Below are 14,494 nucleotides of genomic sequence, written 5' to 3' on the forward strand. Positions count from 1 at the left end.
AATTCAGGGGCACCTGACCATGGCATCAGGATGCTGTGTGGCTAATTGATGACACAGGACAATAAATGGACAATATAATGTGGCATGGGCAGTTATGGGGCAATATGAGTGCCAATAGACTTGGAGTGGGCGGTAGGGGCCAATGGGTGACACAGCAATTGAGTGTACATTAGGAGTTGCCGTGGATACGTTTTGAGGGCAATGCAGGAGCCAGCTCGACAGTCGGTTTAACTGAGAGCAATAGAGAAATGGCATATCATACATGTCATTCAAATGTAACTTTTTTTTGCTGCTTTTCAAATTAATGTCTTAACTTTATTATTTGCCTTGAGATAGCCTGATTTCGCTTTTTTTTTATCAAACAATTTTATTGATTTTAGCGCTTTTGCCGAAGCACTGTTCATACTTAAATAAAGGATTGAAAAATAGACGTCATTACAGCATTAACAACATGAAGTGCAAACTACATTAAAGAAGAAGCAAGAAGATGAGCTTTAAGAGAAAAATTGAAAGATGACATTGTAAGAGACGAACACACAGAGAAAGGAGCAGCAGTCCATTGTTGTTGGGACAGTAGCGCAAAAGAACGAAAATTAGATTTAGCGACTGGGGCTGAGGGAGAGTCACAAGTAGCGAGGAAGATGGGCTCAATTTACGACGAGGTACACAGATTTCTATCAGAATGGAAATCTAATGTAGGGCAAGAACATGGCTGCACTTGAAAACAATAAACAGAAAAGAAGGCGGCGTGTGGGAAAATGAAGCGAGTGAAGTGCAGCTGGGAGCGGAGTGATGTGGATGGAGCCTGGTGGAAGCAAGCAGAGCCGAGCAGTGTTGGCTCAAAGCATTCCTTTGAACTCAATAAATCACATTTTGCAGAATACATCCAACTGAGTGAACCTTTTCTTTAATCTGAATCTGCATGAGTGTCTAGACACAGAGGATAAGTGTCTTGGTTCTACGAGTACATAAGGGAGATTGGGCACAAGCTCCACCCACTTTTCCATGTCTACACCATCCACGGTCAGTTCTACATCCCGCTTCCAAACTTGCCTATTTTGCGTTTAATAGAATAAACATTATTGGTTGGGAGTAGTCTCACTATAAACTGGCCAAACCAGACGATTTTAAATATGTGGTCTTCCTCTTCCTTGTCAGGTTCCAAGAGTAATCATATCTCCATGTCAGAACAGCACTCTCTGGCCTTGAGTAGAGTACATAAGACCTCTGGTTTATCACCAATTGTCTTTCATATCTATACAACAGCTCCCAGCATCTTGATCTGTGTCCTCGGCCTACAATTCCTTGATGATGCCTGTGACATGCAGCTACTACAAAAGCTCCCACCTTCATCTGAGGTGCTTGGAATTGGTAATAACAGTCCAAACAGCCTGAAAATAACACCCCCAAAATATTATTGGCGCAGCACCATTTTCTTGGTTAGTATTAATCAGTTTCCAGTAGCAGGACATTTGCTGGGCCTCCGCGGAAGGTGTGACATCAACTCCAGCCTCAACCTAAAACTCCAAATCACTTTGGTAGCCAAGAGGAACTTCAAAAATCCAAAGATATTAAATTGCCTGTTCACTTTTCTCTCGTTCCAATGTTGAGTTCAGGGGATTATGGCATCACTTGCCAAACATCTAGACTGTGCCAACAGGTCCTACCTGGGCCATCCCAAATGCCTGCAGGTTCACCTGGCGAGAGTGCAAAATGCAACATTTTGACCACTCCTCTACTTAGAGTGCCACACACTTTGCACCAGCTTTGAGGCAATTGAATTGTCCACGTGTTAAAATAATAATAATAATAATAATAATAATAATAATAATAATAATAATAATGTATTTCTTATATAGCGCTACACACTCATAGGACTGAAATAACAAAAGACATTATTATTCCACACAGCAGTACTTATTTTATCAACCTCATAAGGATGAAAGGCTGAGTTGACCGGCTATCCCACATTCCATTGAAAACTGTGTTATTTGCTAAAACAACTAAAAGAGATGAAAACTTTGGGCCGGTTCATGGAATATTTGCCCAGATCCAATTGAATTTGCATCGCTGAAAAGTGACTTTGCACTGCCGGCACAGCCTTACTCCCCCGAAAACCTATAACATGGTCTACCTCAGCACTATTAGCAATGTTACAAGTCAAAAGGGAAGCCATGGAGGGCTTTTCTCCGTCCATCCTATGAGCATCTTCATGGAGTGTTTTTCCTGTCAATCTCCAGAAGATCAGTGGCCACGCCCACTTTCTGAAACAATTCAAGAACCCCATTTCCACACTAAACAGTCACACAATGAACTTTGCACGCTCGTCGTTCAGTGGTCGAGTATGTGAAGAAGCAATTAAGACATTTGCATAAAATGACATAGGAGTGGCATGAGAGTAAATTTCACCTGTAGACTGTGCAACATTAGTACATATAAAGTTAGAGTTTAGTTGGACTCCCCATAGAGTGAGCACTTTTTCAGATGCTATTACAAAAACATCTGAAGTTCACAGTTACAAATCCAGACAGTGGGTGCAGAGCAGCAGAGGTTGCCAGTCCCATTTCAGTTCGCGTAGGGATCATCGTTCTCTCACCGACAGCAACAACTGCTGGATGGCTGCAAACCAAACGTGCATGCACATTAAGGGCACGATTCATGGAATTTCTTGCACGGTTCAAAGTGACTTTGCACAGCCGACACAAACACTGATTCAGGGAACTGTGCAAAGTGTATTTTTGCAGTGCAAAGTCCGTGCAAAGTAATTTTGTACTGCAAAAATGACTATGCACTGGAATTTGTACTGCACAAATACCCTTTGCACCGTTCCATGAACCAGGGTTTGTTTCAGCAGTGCAAAGTCACTTCATAGCAGTGCAGTCACTTTGAACCGTACAGCAAATTCCATGAATCGGGCCCTTGGTGTCTGGTGTAATACGTACACATTGATTGGAAAAGTGTCAATCCGAGTTTTTCTTTTTAAAACACCTAAAAAGTGGGAACAATATCCACAAGGAATAATGTCTATTGACCTCCGGTCATAATTAATATCTAAAATCTGAAATATCTAACTGAAAACAATTATGAGGAGTTTTCCATCTTGGATCTGTGAACCCGAAGCTAGGTCTTTGGCTCTAGTAGTGTCCCATAGAGGTGGAACTGGTCCCTTTGCAGAGGCAAAACTGCAAATGTGTCTGTGTGATCCGAAACTCTGGCAGATGCATCTAATTAGCCTATGAGCTCAAGTAAGTTTTGTAACTAGAATTTAAAGTGGCCAATGGCAGCACCCTCAGGGGTTGCAATGACATGAAGCTGGGAGCTAATTGGCTTCTGCTTCGAGCTTTGTCAAGACAGGTTGGCTTAACACAGATCACTGCATGGGCCTACCACAGCCATACGCATATACACATCTGACTGTACGCCTGTCATGGGCATTTGGCATTCCCATAAATGTTCATATGAATCACTATGTGTAAGGGTGCTCTATGGTGAACAAGTCAATTTGTGTGATTTTGGGAATTTACAAAACCTCAAAAGCACGTGATCATCATCAGCATAATATGATATTATATGGCATTTAGATAATACTGGTCAAATACCCATTCTTTCACTTTGAGTTTTCTGTGCATAATTTGACAAACTATATTACATTTAATAAACTAGGCTCGGGTGCATTAAAAAACAATGTGCCAATGACCTTATTATCCTGGATGGAAAAGGTCACTACTTGAATATGATGCTGACGTTCGATTTGCTGCACAGTGCATGCAGCACTCGCCCCTCGTCCTCCAGGAGAAGCCCCTGCTGGCTGGGTGACGTCCTATACCCAGCGGATATTTATTATGGGGAGACCAGAGGGTAGTATGTACCTGATGTGATTCACTCTGGTGATTCATTTAGTAATCAATGAAAGGCCAGTAGTTGATGTCATTTTCTCATGTCTGAACATTGGGAGTGGTTCCAATGAGTAAATATCAATCGTAGACCTTTGGGGTGTATCCACGTCCTTGATCTTAATTGTTCTAGCGAATCGGCCTAAAGAACAGTGTTCTTATTTTTTACCAAGTTGGTGCGGGTATGGCTTTTGACACTTAAAGAGGCACAGCCATAAATCCTGCCAATTGTCTATGGGCTTGAGAACATTTGATACGATTTCAAGAAAATCAGGTAAATATCTTTTTATGTGCACTTTTAGATTGTATGATTTTTTATAAAATGTTAAGTGTTTTTAAAAAACGTGAACTATTGTCGGAATACATATTTTACTAGTTAACAGCTTGGTTTGGGTGTGTCTGACTGAATTCAAACTGGTTGTGGAAAACTGACCATACATGAATTTGGTTGATGCGGTGCCTGTTTTTTTTTTTTTTTTTTTTTGTCCCTCGCCTCTAATTTTAAGGAAGCAGGGGAATCCCTGGGACCCCCAATATTGCTAAATACCAACCCTGGATAGCGGGAGACACTCCTGCAATCCCCGCTCCCCAGGGCTAGTATGTAGCAATATATGCGACCAGTCTGGCCCAAAGGCCAAATACCCCATATCATATTCAACCAAATTGGTTGTTCGGTCAGTTTGCCACGGTCAGATAGGCTAATACCAACAGCTTTACTTGGAATTTGATATGCCATGGAGTGCTCTCTCTCCTCTGTTTCTCTGTCTCTCTCACTTTATGTCGCTGTCTCATTTTATTTGGGTGACAGTTGTGTTGTAAGGTGCATACATGTTGCCGCCATGCCATCTGCTGCTGACAGCTGCTCTCGATCAGAGAAAGAAAATACGATATCTTGACAGATGGATTTTTTTTTTACAAAATCTAATACAAACGCAAAAGAGGAAATTATGTAATTGTACTAACATTGTGAACTAACCATTTTTAAAATTGTACATTGCTCGTTTCAATGCTCACTTCTAGTGTACATTCTAGCGACAATAAGAATGTGCACGCGTCCTATTGAGGAAAGCACCTTACCAAAACCTAAAATAACTATATACCTTACTTATGATATGGGATTGATATCGTGCCTCTAGACAAGTGTTTCTAGGCACAACAAGACAAGCGAGGGAAGACAGAGGGAAGACAAGAGAAACGATTCTACTAGGCAGTCAGTGCTTTAAGTGGGGTAAGAAATTGAGGGGGGGCCTCGTTTGGGGGCGTGGCTTCCATTGTGGGCGTGGCCTAAAACATGCACAAATCATTGTAAGGTGCGCAAACAAATATATAAATGTATGTGAGCATTTATATATTTGTATGCATACTACAATTGTTTGTGTACCTTTCAAGCCTTATAAACATACCAATGTTACGTATTGCTATGTTTATAAAAAGGTGGCTTGAAAAGTGCACAAACCATAGTAATTTACGCACACTTGTGTGCTTACCTTACTATGGTTTGTGCACCTTTCAGGCCACCTTTTACAAGCATAGAGATTTATAACATATTTCTATGTTTATAAAAGACGGCTTGAAACGTAAACAATTCAAGCCATCTTTTATAAAGCGTTGAGGACGGACAAAACCCAAGGTGGCTTTGTCCATCGACAAAGCTTTATAAAAGATGCCTTGAATTGTGCACGTTTCAAGCGGTCTTTTATAAACATAGAAATATTTCTACGTTTATAAAAGATGGCTTGAAACATATACAATTCAAGGCATCTTTTATAAAGCTTTGCCGATGGAGAAATGCGCCTCGGGCTCTGTGATCTCTGCTCAGAGCACATAGATCACTGAGCCCGAGGCGCCTTTCACCCTCTGCAAACCCGCGGGCTCCGTGATCTAAACTGCATATTAGATCATGGAGCCTGCAGGTTCGCTGAGGGTCAGTGACCTGGCGAGGGCAAACAAAGGAACTGTAACTTCCCTGATGACCCCTCAGATGAGGGGTCATCAGGGAAGTTACAGTGACTGACAGATGTGCCAGCCAACCTCAGCGACGCTGTGCCTGGCTGGCACTTCTGTCAGCTCGCCTGAAATTAAACTGGCGGGCGCATCTCCCGTCGCGGCGGGATAATGCATCCCGCCAATGTTGTGTGGGATGGGGGGCCCCGGCAGGCCCCGGCCCACTTTAAGCACTGCACTAGGCCTTTTGTCATTCGGACCGTACAAGTGCGACAACGTGAAGTGAAAGGGGAAGGGAGAGGGGGAAGTGCAAGGAACAGGGCAGCTTGACTCTGAGTAAGTGCATCCCAGGCAGCGCGGCTCTAGGTAAGTGCAAGGAACCAGGGGGGCTGTAGGGGTTACAGCTTACAGCCCCTAATTGCACGGTGGGCTAGGAGGCAGTGCAAGGAAGACTGGTCCACGAGGAACTTTGTACCCAGTGAGATTCTGAGAGTACCAGGCAACCAGTCAGTGCAGCAGACAGGCAAGTTAGCAGGGAAGTGAGAAAGAGAAGGCAGAGGTGAAAAGGAAGGTCTTGAGCTGCGAGATGGTTCCTTCCAAGGGGTCAGTGTGGTACAATTTCATTGCACGCTTTAGAAATACCCCCAAGAGAAATGAGAATGGGACAAATAGCACCAGAGTTCCAACCTCCATAAAAGAAAAGGCCATTTTTAGAACATAAGCATGACCACAGATCTTCATATCTGACACATATGTCTGTAATTAAAGGGTTGTTTGCCTGATTTAGTATGTCCATAAAGCACACTGTACTTGCTGCTCATTTCATTTTTCATAGCACCCACTCTATCATTGAAATATTTGTAAGATTGAAGCATACATATTGATTTGGAAAGCCTCAGTGCTAGACGGTGATGATAAAATGGCGGCGGCATTTTAGCAACATCTCAGGGTAACATGATGAGGTTGATACTCATCCTTTGTGAACAACGGTAAGTAAAGATGTGCTCTCTATTAAAAATAAAAGGTTCAACTTTGAGTTTCTCACCATCACGTACCTTATAGCAAGATCAATCATTTGAAAGTGCTACGGACCAACACCAAGAACACTCCCCATATTTTGAGTACCCCTTAATTTCTCTCCACCGTAGTCACCATACACAAATGCAAACGAGTTACTTGAACAGAGCTTTTAAAAAACACCCCTGCCCCAGACTTCATACAGCACAAACATACACCTCTTACCAAAGCTGACATAGCCCTGGACCAGCCCCCACCCACAGTATAAGCATTATGCTTCCCCTCTGGACACAAAGCCGTCAACGCCTCCTCCATTTCACACCTGGAAAGCTAACAGAAATACCGTGCTAGGTTTACAATCTCACCTGAAAGTATTGCAATCTCGCCTTGCCCTTTCTGTCCAAATAACCAAACCCACCCACTCTCTTCCAGGTACGCCAGAGTGGCTGGAGAGCATGCAAATCGCAGCAATGCACAGTACAAATCCTAATACGATAACAAAACATGACATAGTATATAACATAACCTCTGACCCACAATATGATTTATTTCTTAACCAGAGTTTGTTGGTGGTTTCTCACTAAGCAATCAACAAAAACTCAATTTGGCATGTGATGAAATATTCAAAGAACGGGCTGTTCAGCTCCTATTATTTTCCTATTAGAATACAGTTGTGCCTTCTTTGCACCGAAAAACAATTAGGTAAAAGTAGCTCTTTCAACCAATGTTATTCCTAAAACTCTCAACAATGTACTGGCCAGTTCCCCCATGTACGTCTTAGAGTCTCATAAGTGATAACAAGATAGAATAAAATGTCATAAATAGATTTAAAGTTGAACATCTGTCAGCAATGCTTTATTCCACAGAAGGGTTCTGAGTGATTTGTTTTGAAGAAAGACCTGAGGTTGTCTTTCACAGAGAATATACCTTTGACCCAGTCCATCAAAAGAATACTCTTCTGCGAATCTGGCATTCTACAGAAACATATGTCCTTGATAAAGACCCAGGAGGGTTGCAACACGTTCAATTTTATTGAATTGAACAATTAGAGTTTGGCTACTCATTAGAATTGTTATAATGTTGTATTGAACCTTTTGGTCACCCAGTACAACTCTGACAGGGGTTTCTCCTATTCTTATTGATGAAATAGATTCTCAACACAGCTATCCAACATTCGCATCCATTCCTTTATCATACAACTCCCAAGGAATGTATTTTGTGCATATTAGGGCAGAAGGTGGATGGGAATAGCCATAGCGTCTAGTATCGAGATGTATGGAAAATGAGTGGTTAAAAAGCTAAACAAGACCACAAGCGGTGTAACTCTCCTCACATCCCAGCTCCCTCCTATCTTCATATACCATGACAATAGTTTTGGCTGATATGCAGTGATTAAAGTGCCATATAATGTGCCATATAATATCCAAAGCTATAAAGAGCATTATCATTCTACTGAATTCTGTTTCTCAAGTCTGACAATAATGCGGAAGACAAAGACTCCGTTGGATTTGTTAAAGTTCCAATCTCGACACAGGGCATTGTGGGAGGAATGTTTTAAAATGTTCAGGGAAAATTAAAATACCATCAGCATCTTTACAAATACTTCTGAGGTTTCACAAATGCAAGCCATATTTCCAAAACTCTGCAATCTACAGGCACCTCTGACTCCCTGCACCCATTTTTGGGGAAGTTTTCCAGCTATTCCAGACTTATAGTGCTGAAGCACTGGATGGAGCTACCACCCTGTGAGAACTTCACTGCAACATAACATATTATAAATAATAGTTTTCAGGGCGAGTCTCATAGAAACAAAGACAGGCATGCCCAGGAACATGGTGGTATTCCACAGATTTATTGACCATACTTTTTATTCGCAAATGGAGTTCATTATTGACCTCCTCTCAGAATGTTCACAGTGCAGTCAATAACTACTGATATTGACTGCATTCAGAACGAGCAAACAGGGAAACAGCAATACAATTTCAAGGCAAGATTTCGTTTTTTTTCAATAAGACATTTCCTCTCTGGGAGGAGCTTTTTTTTGCTTCCACATCCGATTTAACAAACAAAAACATTGGAAAATGATTTCCCTTTTTACAGAGAAATCTTTTACTTTTACATGACTCCTTATGCATGCTGAGGTTAAACCTGCTCCATTATAATCAAGTTTGCAATTGAAATGCTTAACTCATGAAGGGAACCTAATTTAAATGCAACAAAATAAAAACAGATTTAATTTACTAAATTTGTCTATTTATTATACTCCCACTTAAAGTAAAATATTGAGTTCACCACGAAAACTCCAAGACATGTCCTGCTCTTACCACTATGTGCTAACAGCTGTATAGACCTCAGAAGAGTTCATTATTTCTCGAGATAATGACCCTTCCCCAAATTGTGGCACAAGGTGCATCTGGCCATAAGGACCCCTACAGGCTATGTTAGCACAAGGAGCCCATCATTGAATTCCTCTCAGCTAATAGGATTGTTCAGAGTGCAGTGAATAACTACTACTAATGACTGCATTCTGAACAAAGGGCCTCATCACGAGTTGGTCAGTAGTCCTTAAATGCGGCGGTAACACTATTACTGCAGCATTTAAGAGCTGGCCTTATTATGAGTTGGGCAGTAAGTATGGAGTTTTACCTCCAACTTTTTGATGGAGGTAAATATCCGGCTTACCACCCGTTTTGGGCACTATTAGCGCAGCACTAATTGCGGCAGCACTAATAGCGCCATGAAACCCCAATTGGATCCAATGGACTCAATGGGAAATGGGCAAAAAATGCCCAACCGCTACTCATGATCCAGCGCTAGTAGTGCCAGAGCGAGTATGTGTAACGCTATTTGCGCTGGCGGTATTACCACCGCTATACCGCCAGACTCGTGATGAGGCTATGTCTTCAAAAGCAGACAGGGAAAAAAATTGGAATTTACAGGCATGATTTCTTTGAACACAACACTTCCACTCTGAGGGGACATTTTTTCCCCTGCAACATTATATTTCGCGAAACCAAAGAGAAAGATAAAACATGGAAACATCTCTTCACCTTCTTATAAAGAAACTGATTACTTTTTCCCAACATCTAATAAATGTTCATGCCAAACCCGCTCTAGTATAACCGAGTTTCAATTAAAATGCGTAACTCATGAAGACAACATTGTTTTTTAAATTGTACAAAATAAAAGCACATTTAATATGCTAAGATAGTTTGTCTATTTTTACACCACCAAAACATCAAGCGCTACAACCAATATGTGCTAATATCCTTGTAGACTTCGGGAGGGGCTCTCATCGCTTGGGATAATGACTCTTCGCCAACTCTTGGGCCTCAGTAAATTGGGAACAGGCATTATCCCACGATAATGACCCCTTATGAGGTCTATAAGGCTATTTTACGCATCCAGGGACAATGGAAAGTGAGGGGACTTTACTATATCTAGAAATTCTATTCTCATTACTTCTTGGAATCCAGATGCATGGCAGTAAAACACCAACATAAATGGCATGCTTCGTTGCACATTAGAACACGGCACTTGGAGATTTTTTGTGTACTTACACGAAGTAATAAAGGCAAGACAGCTCTCATTTTCATTGCTGCATATAACCTATGTTCAATGATACTCATCATACAACTAGTGATATAAGCCCTGTGCTGTTAATCTAAAAAGGGACTGGCAAAACATAAAAAAGCACAAAAGCAAATGCAAACACAAACACCCATGTGTTGTGATCTGTGACTCAATGTCAGTTTGATCTGCAAGTCAACATTAACATTTATGAATGAGGATGGTCCAAAAATAAAAATAAGTTTCACATCTACAAATTACACACTTTGGAAAGTCCTACTACAAGTGTATCATTATGTACGTTAAGAAAAAAACACTTGAGTTCTCTGTGTTGGCTCGTTGTGCTCTGCACGCAATTGCAAAGCTGCCCTGCATGGGTGACAGGGCGCAATGGGACGCACACAAGTTTAGCAATTGCAAGCAAAAGCCAACCAACGCGGGGACACAGGTCTGCTGACCCAAGTAGGCCTGCATCCCTACTGTTGCGCACACCAGTGAGTCTTCCTAGCGATACACACTTGCCTCGTGGGGTTCATAGAACGCTAATCCTCTGCACCGTTTTACCGAATGGAAGACCTTATGCATCATTCTGTGCATTTTTCTTTCAGAATCAAATGCTTCACCCTCTGAACCAACACTAGTGTATATGCAAAAAGTGCACGGATACATCATGGATATAGTATGTTACTATATTATCGCTATGGTATGTCTCACTGATTAGGTAAGTGAGCAGGTGGGGGAATACATAGAGTGCACGACTCACCGAATAAACCATCTTGAAGAGATGAAAAACTGCAATCTGTTTACAGTGATACCGTCCTTCTTGGCGTCGTCTTTAGAAATTTAAAAATTACAAACTCGGTTTACTTACCTTGCCCAGGTTAGCCCTAACTGGGCTTGATTCCTTTATAAAAGGTACCGCGGCATTCCTCCTCACCGTAGACATTTCTTTCCTTCCATTTCTAGCCTCCTACTTCACCGAAGACAATGCTTCCGTTTTACAACCATGGCACTTCCGGTGCAACCATAACATTGTAGCCAGGTCCCCACTGAGCCGAGGCAGGATGGAGCCACTGTGATGGAAAAGTCTGAAAGGAAATGTTTTTAAGAAGGAAACAGCAGAATGCCTAAGTAGACAGAGCAGTTGGCTCCCACACTCTGCCATGAACAATTGCCTGGAAAATGTTACAAACCCCGCCTCGGGATGCCTAACATTTCCGGGTCATTTGTTTACTAGAAGGGCATGGAAGCAACTGCTCAGGCACGTACATCACATGGGTGTACCAGTCGAGCGCACGCTGCATCATGCAATGTGGTGTCTTCTAGTGCTCATTTTTCGGACATAACATTGTACCATTTTGGGTGCTGAGCCATAAGTGTAATGATACATTGTGAGGTGCGAAAATGTGCTGGGAAATTAAGGCGATGGCGGTATCGTTTTCTACTGAGACCAAAAAAGCACTGTTTTGCCCCTAGATTCTACACCATTTATTTTGCTGTAAAGTTCAATCTAGCAGCAAAAGAATGGTTGCATAATCTGTGAGCATGGCGCCTTTAATTACAAAATATCTCCATGCACTAACACGTTTTCTTCTCTCTTGGGTTTTCTTTCAGTAGTCAGTAGCAAACTGCTTTTTTTCTAAAATAACTCGCAATATGCGACTGACTACTGAGCTGGGGAGAACAAAGAGAATGACTTGGACGGTAAAAAAGGAGAAAAAAAATCCCAGACAAAAAGTGGATGGAATATCGGAGATCTTTGCCAATGCGTCTTCAATGCTCATTTCAAAACGATTCAACCCTTGAAGGGTAACTCTTTGTTTACTCTTTATAGCAAGAACACTATTGGAGCCTGACAGATCTGTTAGCTGAATAAGGGTCCCGTGTAGGATCAAACTTGTTGGTGATGCAAATTCGAGAGTGAAATTTCAAAGCTACTGTAACAAGCGGCTTTGTCATGATTGAGAGCGTTTCCAAATACACTGTATGCTCATTGTAGGGTAACAAAATGACAGCCTTGCCGATTACTCTTGACTAAGGTACCCGATTGTGGTGACATTGAGGCTGACCTTGGAGTCACCTCCCCCGCTGCCGCACTCTCCTTTGTCGTACCACCATTTGTTTTTCAATTTGTCCAAGAGGCCTTGCTCATTCAGTTTTAATACTGCCAGGTTAACAGCATTTCTTGAAACGATAAAACATAACTTGTAAGAAAATGCAGTAAATGCTTGAGAAATCGTAACGTATAGAAAAGGAGCACAAGAGGACAAATTGGCTATCGGAAAGCGAGAACAGGGTTAAATATTGGAAGGTGGCATGTCGGATATCTTTACATCACTGAAGTGTGCGGGGTGGGGAAATTGTCTTTGAGACGAAAAGGTAACAGGAACACCACATCATGCAATTAACGAGTTGACGATTTAACGCAGCCTTTACTATTAAAAATGGAAAAGCCATTGGACTATAAAATTAAAAGCGAGAAAAACAGTAACAAAGGACAACACGTAGCAATAACATTTAAAAAAGGGATGCATTAAGTAAATAAAACGATATGTTACCGGTTCTATAAATGAGGGGAATACTCAAAGGAGTTTAAACTGTGTTACCTCAAGATATCCAAAAGAAAGAAAATGACAAACACACTACATCAGGGTAGGTGGAATACTATAACAAGAGGGGTCATGTTATATTATTCCACCCACCTTAATGTCGAGCCTTTGGGAGTCGCTACACCGTAGCCCTTGGAGTCGAGGTTTCCACCAACTTTCATTGTGTCGCAAGGCTTTCGCTGCTCGATGTACTCGTTCATGGTCGATTCCAGCAGAAAGGCAAACTTTCCCTTAGACTTCCGGACCCTGGCTACGCCGTCATCTGTGGTTTTGGCAAACACTGATGGCTCAGCCGATTTCATGTATGACCACATTTTCTCATACACAGCTATTTTGGATCTCTAAAACAATGGACAAAAAACAAAATGGAGGCAATGTGAGCAGAATGTTTGACGAAATCAAAAACACATTTTGCTCAAAGTTATCGCTTATGTATTATTGTGATAAAGATGGTCTAGAAGCCATGTACAAGGTGTAACATATGATATTGTAGCATTGCTTTGATACAGCACTTGACTAATGTTTTGAGATAGAAATTATCATATGCCACACAAAGCCTGTCACTTTAATATCTGCATAAAATAAGGTCCTTTCCATCCCCTACCCATTAATAAACTCCTGTCTCTATCTCTTGCCACATTCCACTACTATCACAATCAACTGTATTATGTACCACTAAAGTGGTGATGGCCAGCATGGAAAACACATTGCACCGTATTTTCATGATGAGCCGTTTTCAAAAAAGCACTAGATTACTGACATGCAAGGCCGGCACCAGTTTAGGTCCTGCATTTGCTGTTTCAGCAGCAAGGTGATACTTTGGAGTGAAATAAAGGCACTGGCATTGCTTCTTTACCACCCTAACCATCATATATATGTGGAAAATGTGCATTCATTGTTGACATGACACCTTAAAAACGAATAGTAATTCATTAAAATACCTGCAAACACAAACCATAAATCAATGCATACATCTTACAATGTAATAAAAAGCCATCTATTCCATTAAATTCATGCATGCACTCTATTCATATATCCACAGCAGTTAATATAAAACCTATGTCATCTATATACACAAAGACTTAAAACTAATTGCTACATTCAAAGAAAAATGTTTCTTTTTCCTCTATTGAATAGGTGCAATTAAAAAACTCAATTGACTGCCATTAATACAACGTGCTCAGAAATGTTCTGCATAAATGGCACCTTGTGGGTAAACTCATTTCCTAAAAACATACTCTTATAATCTCTAAAGCAGAACAATACATGACCAGACGTCTCCAATTACCCAGCGTCTTCACATAATCTACATGCTCTGTTGTCTTTAGCAATCGTCAATCTAGGTTTAATTACTCCCCTAGTTCCTGATACATTCAACCTACATTTTTTAAACAAAAGTCTAGTTTGTTTATCTGGGGAATATCCAATATAAAGTTGCATCATCAAATATCTCGGCAGATA

The 14,494-nt window shown here is 41.2% G+C and overlaps 1 protein-coding gene across 3 annotated transcripts in view; it reads right to left on the reverse strand.

Annotated features, from left to right (window-relative positions):
- GRIA3 (glutamate ionotropic receptor AMPA type subunit 3) overlaps window positions 1–14,494 on the reverse strand; it is a 1,487,966-nt gene that overhangs the window by 231,151 nt on the left and 1,242,321 nt on the right. For 2 of the 3 annotated variants that reach the window (XR_011274156.1, XM_069612674.1), the window contains exons 13-14: window positions 13,127–13,374; window positions 12,494–12,608 (exon numbers count right to left, since the gene is read on the reverse strand). Coding sequence is in view for 2 of the 3 variants with exons in the window: in XM_069612674.1 (XP_069468775.1) it covers window positions 12,494–12,608; window positions 13,127–13,374 (363 nt within the window). In the remaining variant the exon portion in view is untranslated. The remainder of the gene's footprint in view (window positions 1–12,493; window positions 12,609–13,126; window positions 13,375–14,494) is intronic. The other variant, XM_069612673.1, reaches the window with a different exon arrangement.

Source organism: Ambystoma mexicanum, chromosome 5p (genome assembly GCF_040938575.1).
Source record: "Ambystoma mexicanum isolate Mex_15411 chromosome 5p, UKY_AmexF1_1, whole genome shotgun sequence".
Taxonomy (NCBI): domain Eukaryota; kingdom Metazoa; phylum Chordata; class Amphibia; order Caudata; family Ambystomatidae; genus Ambystoma; species Ambystoma mexicanum.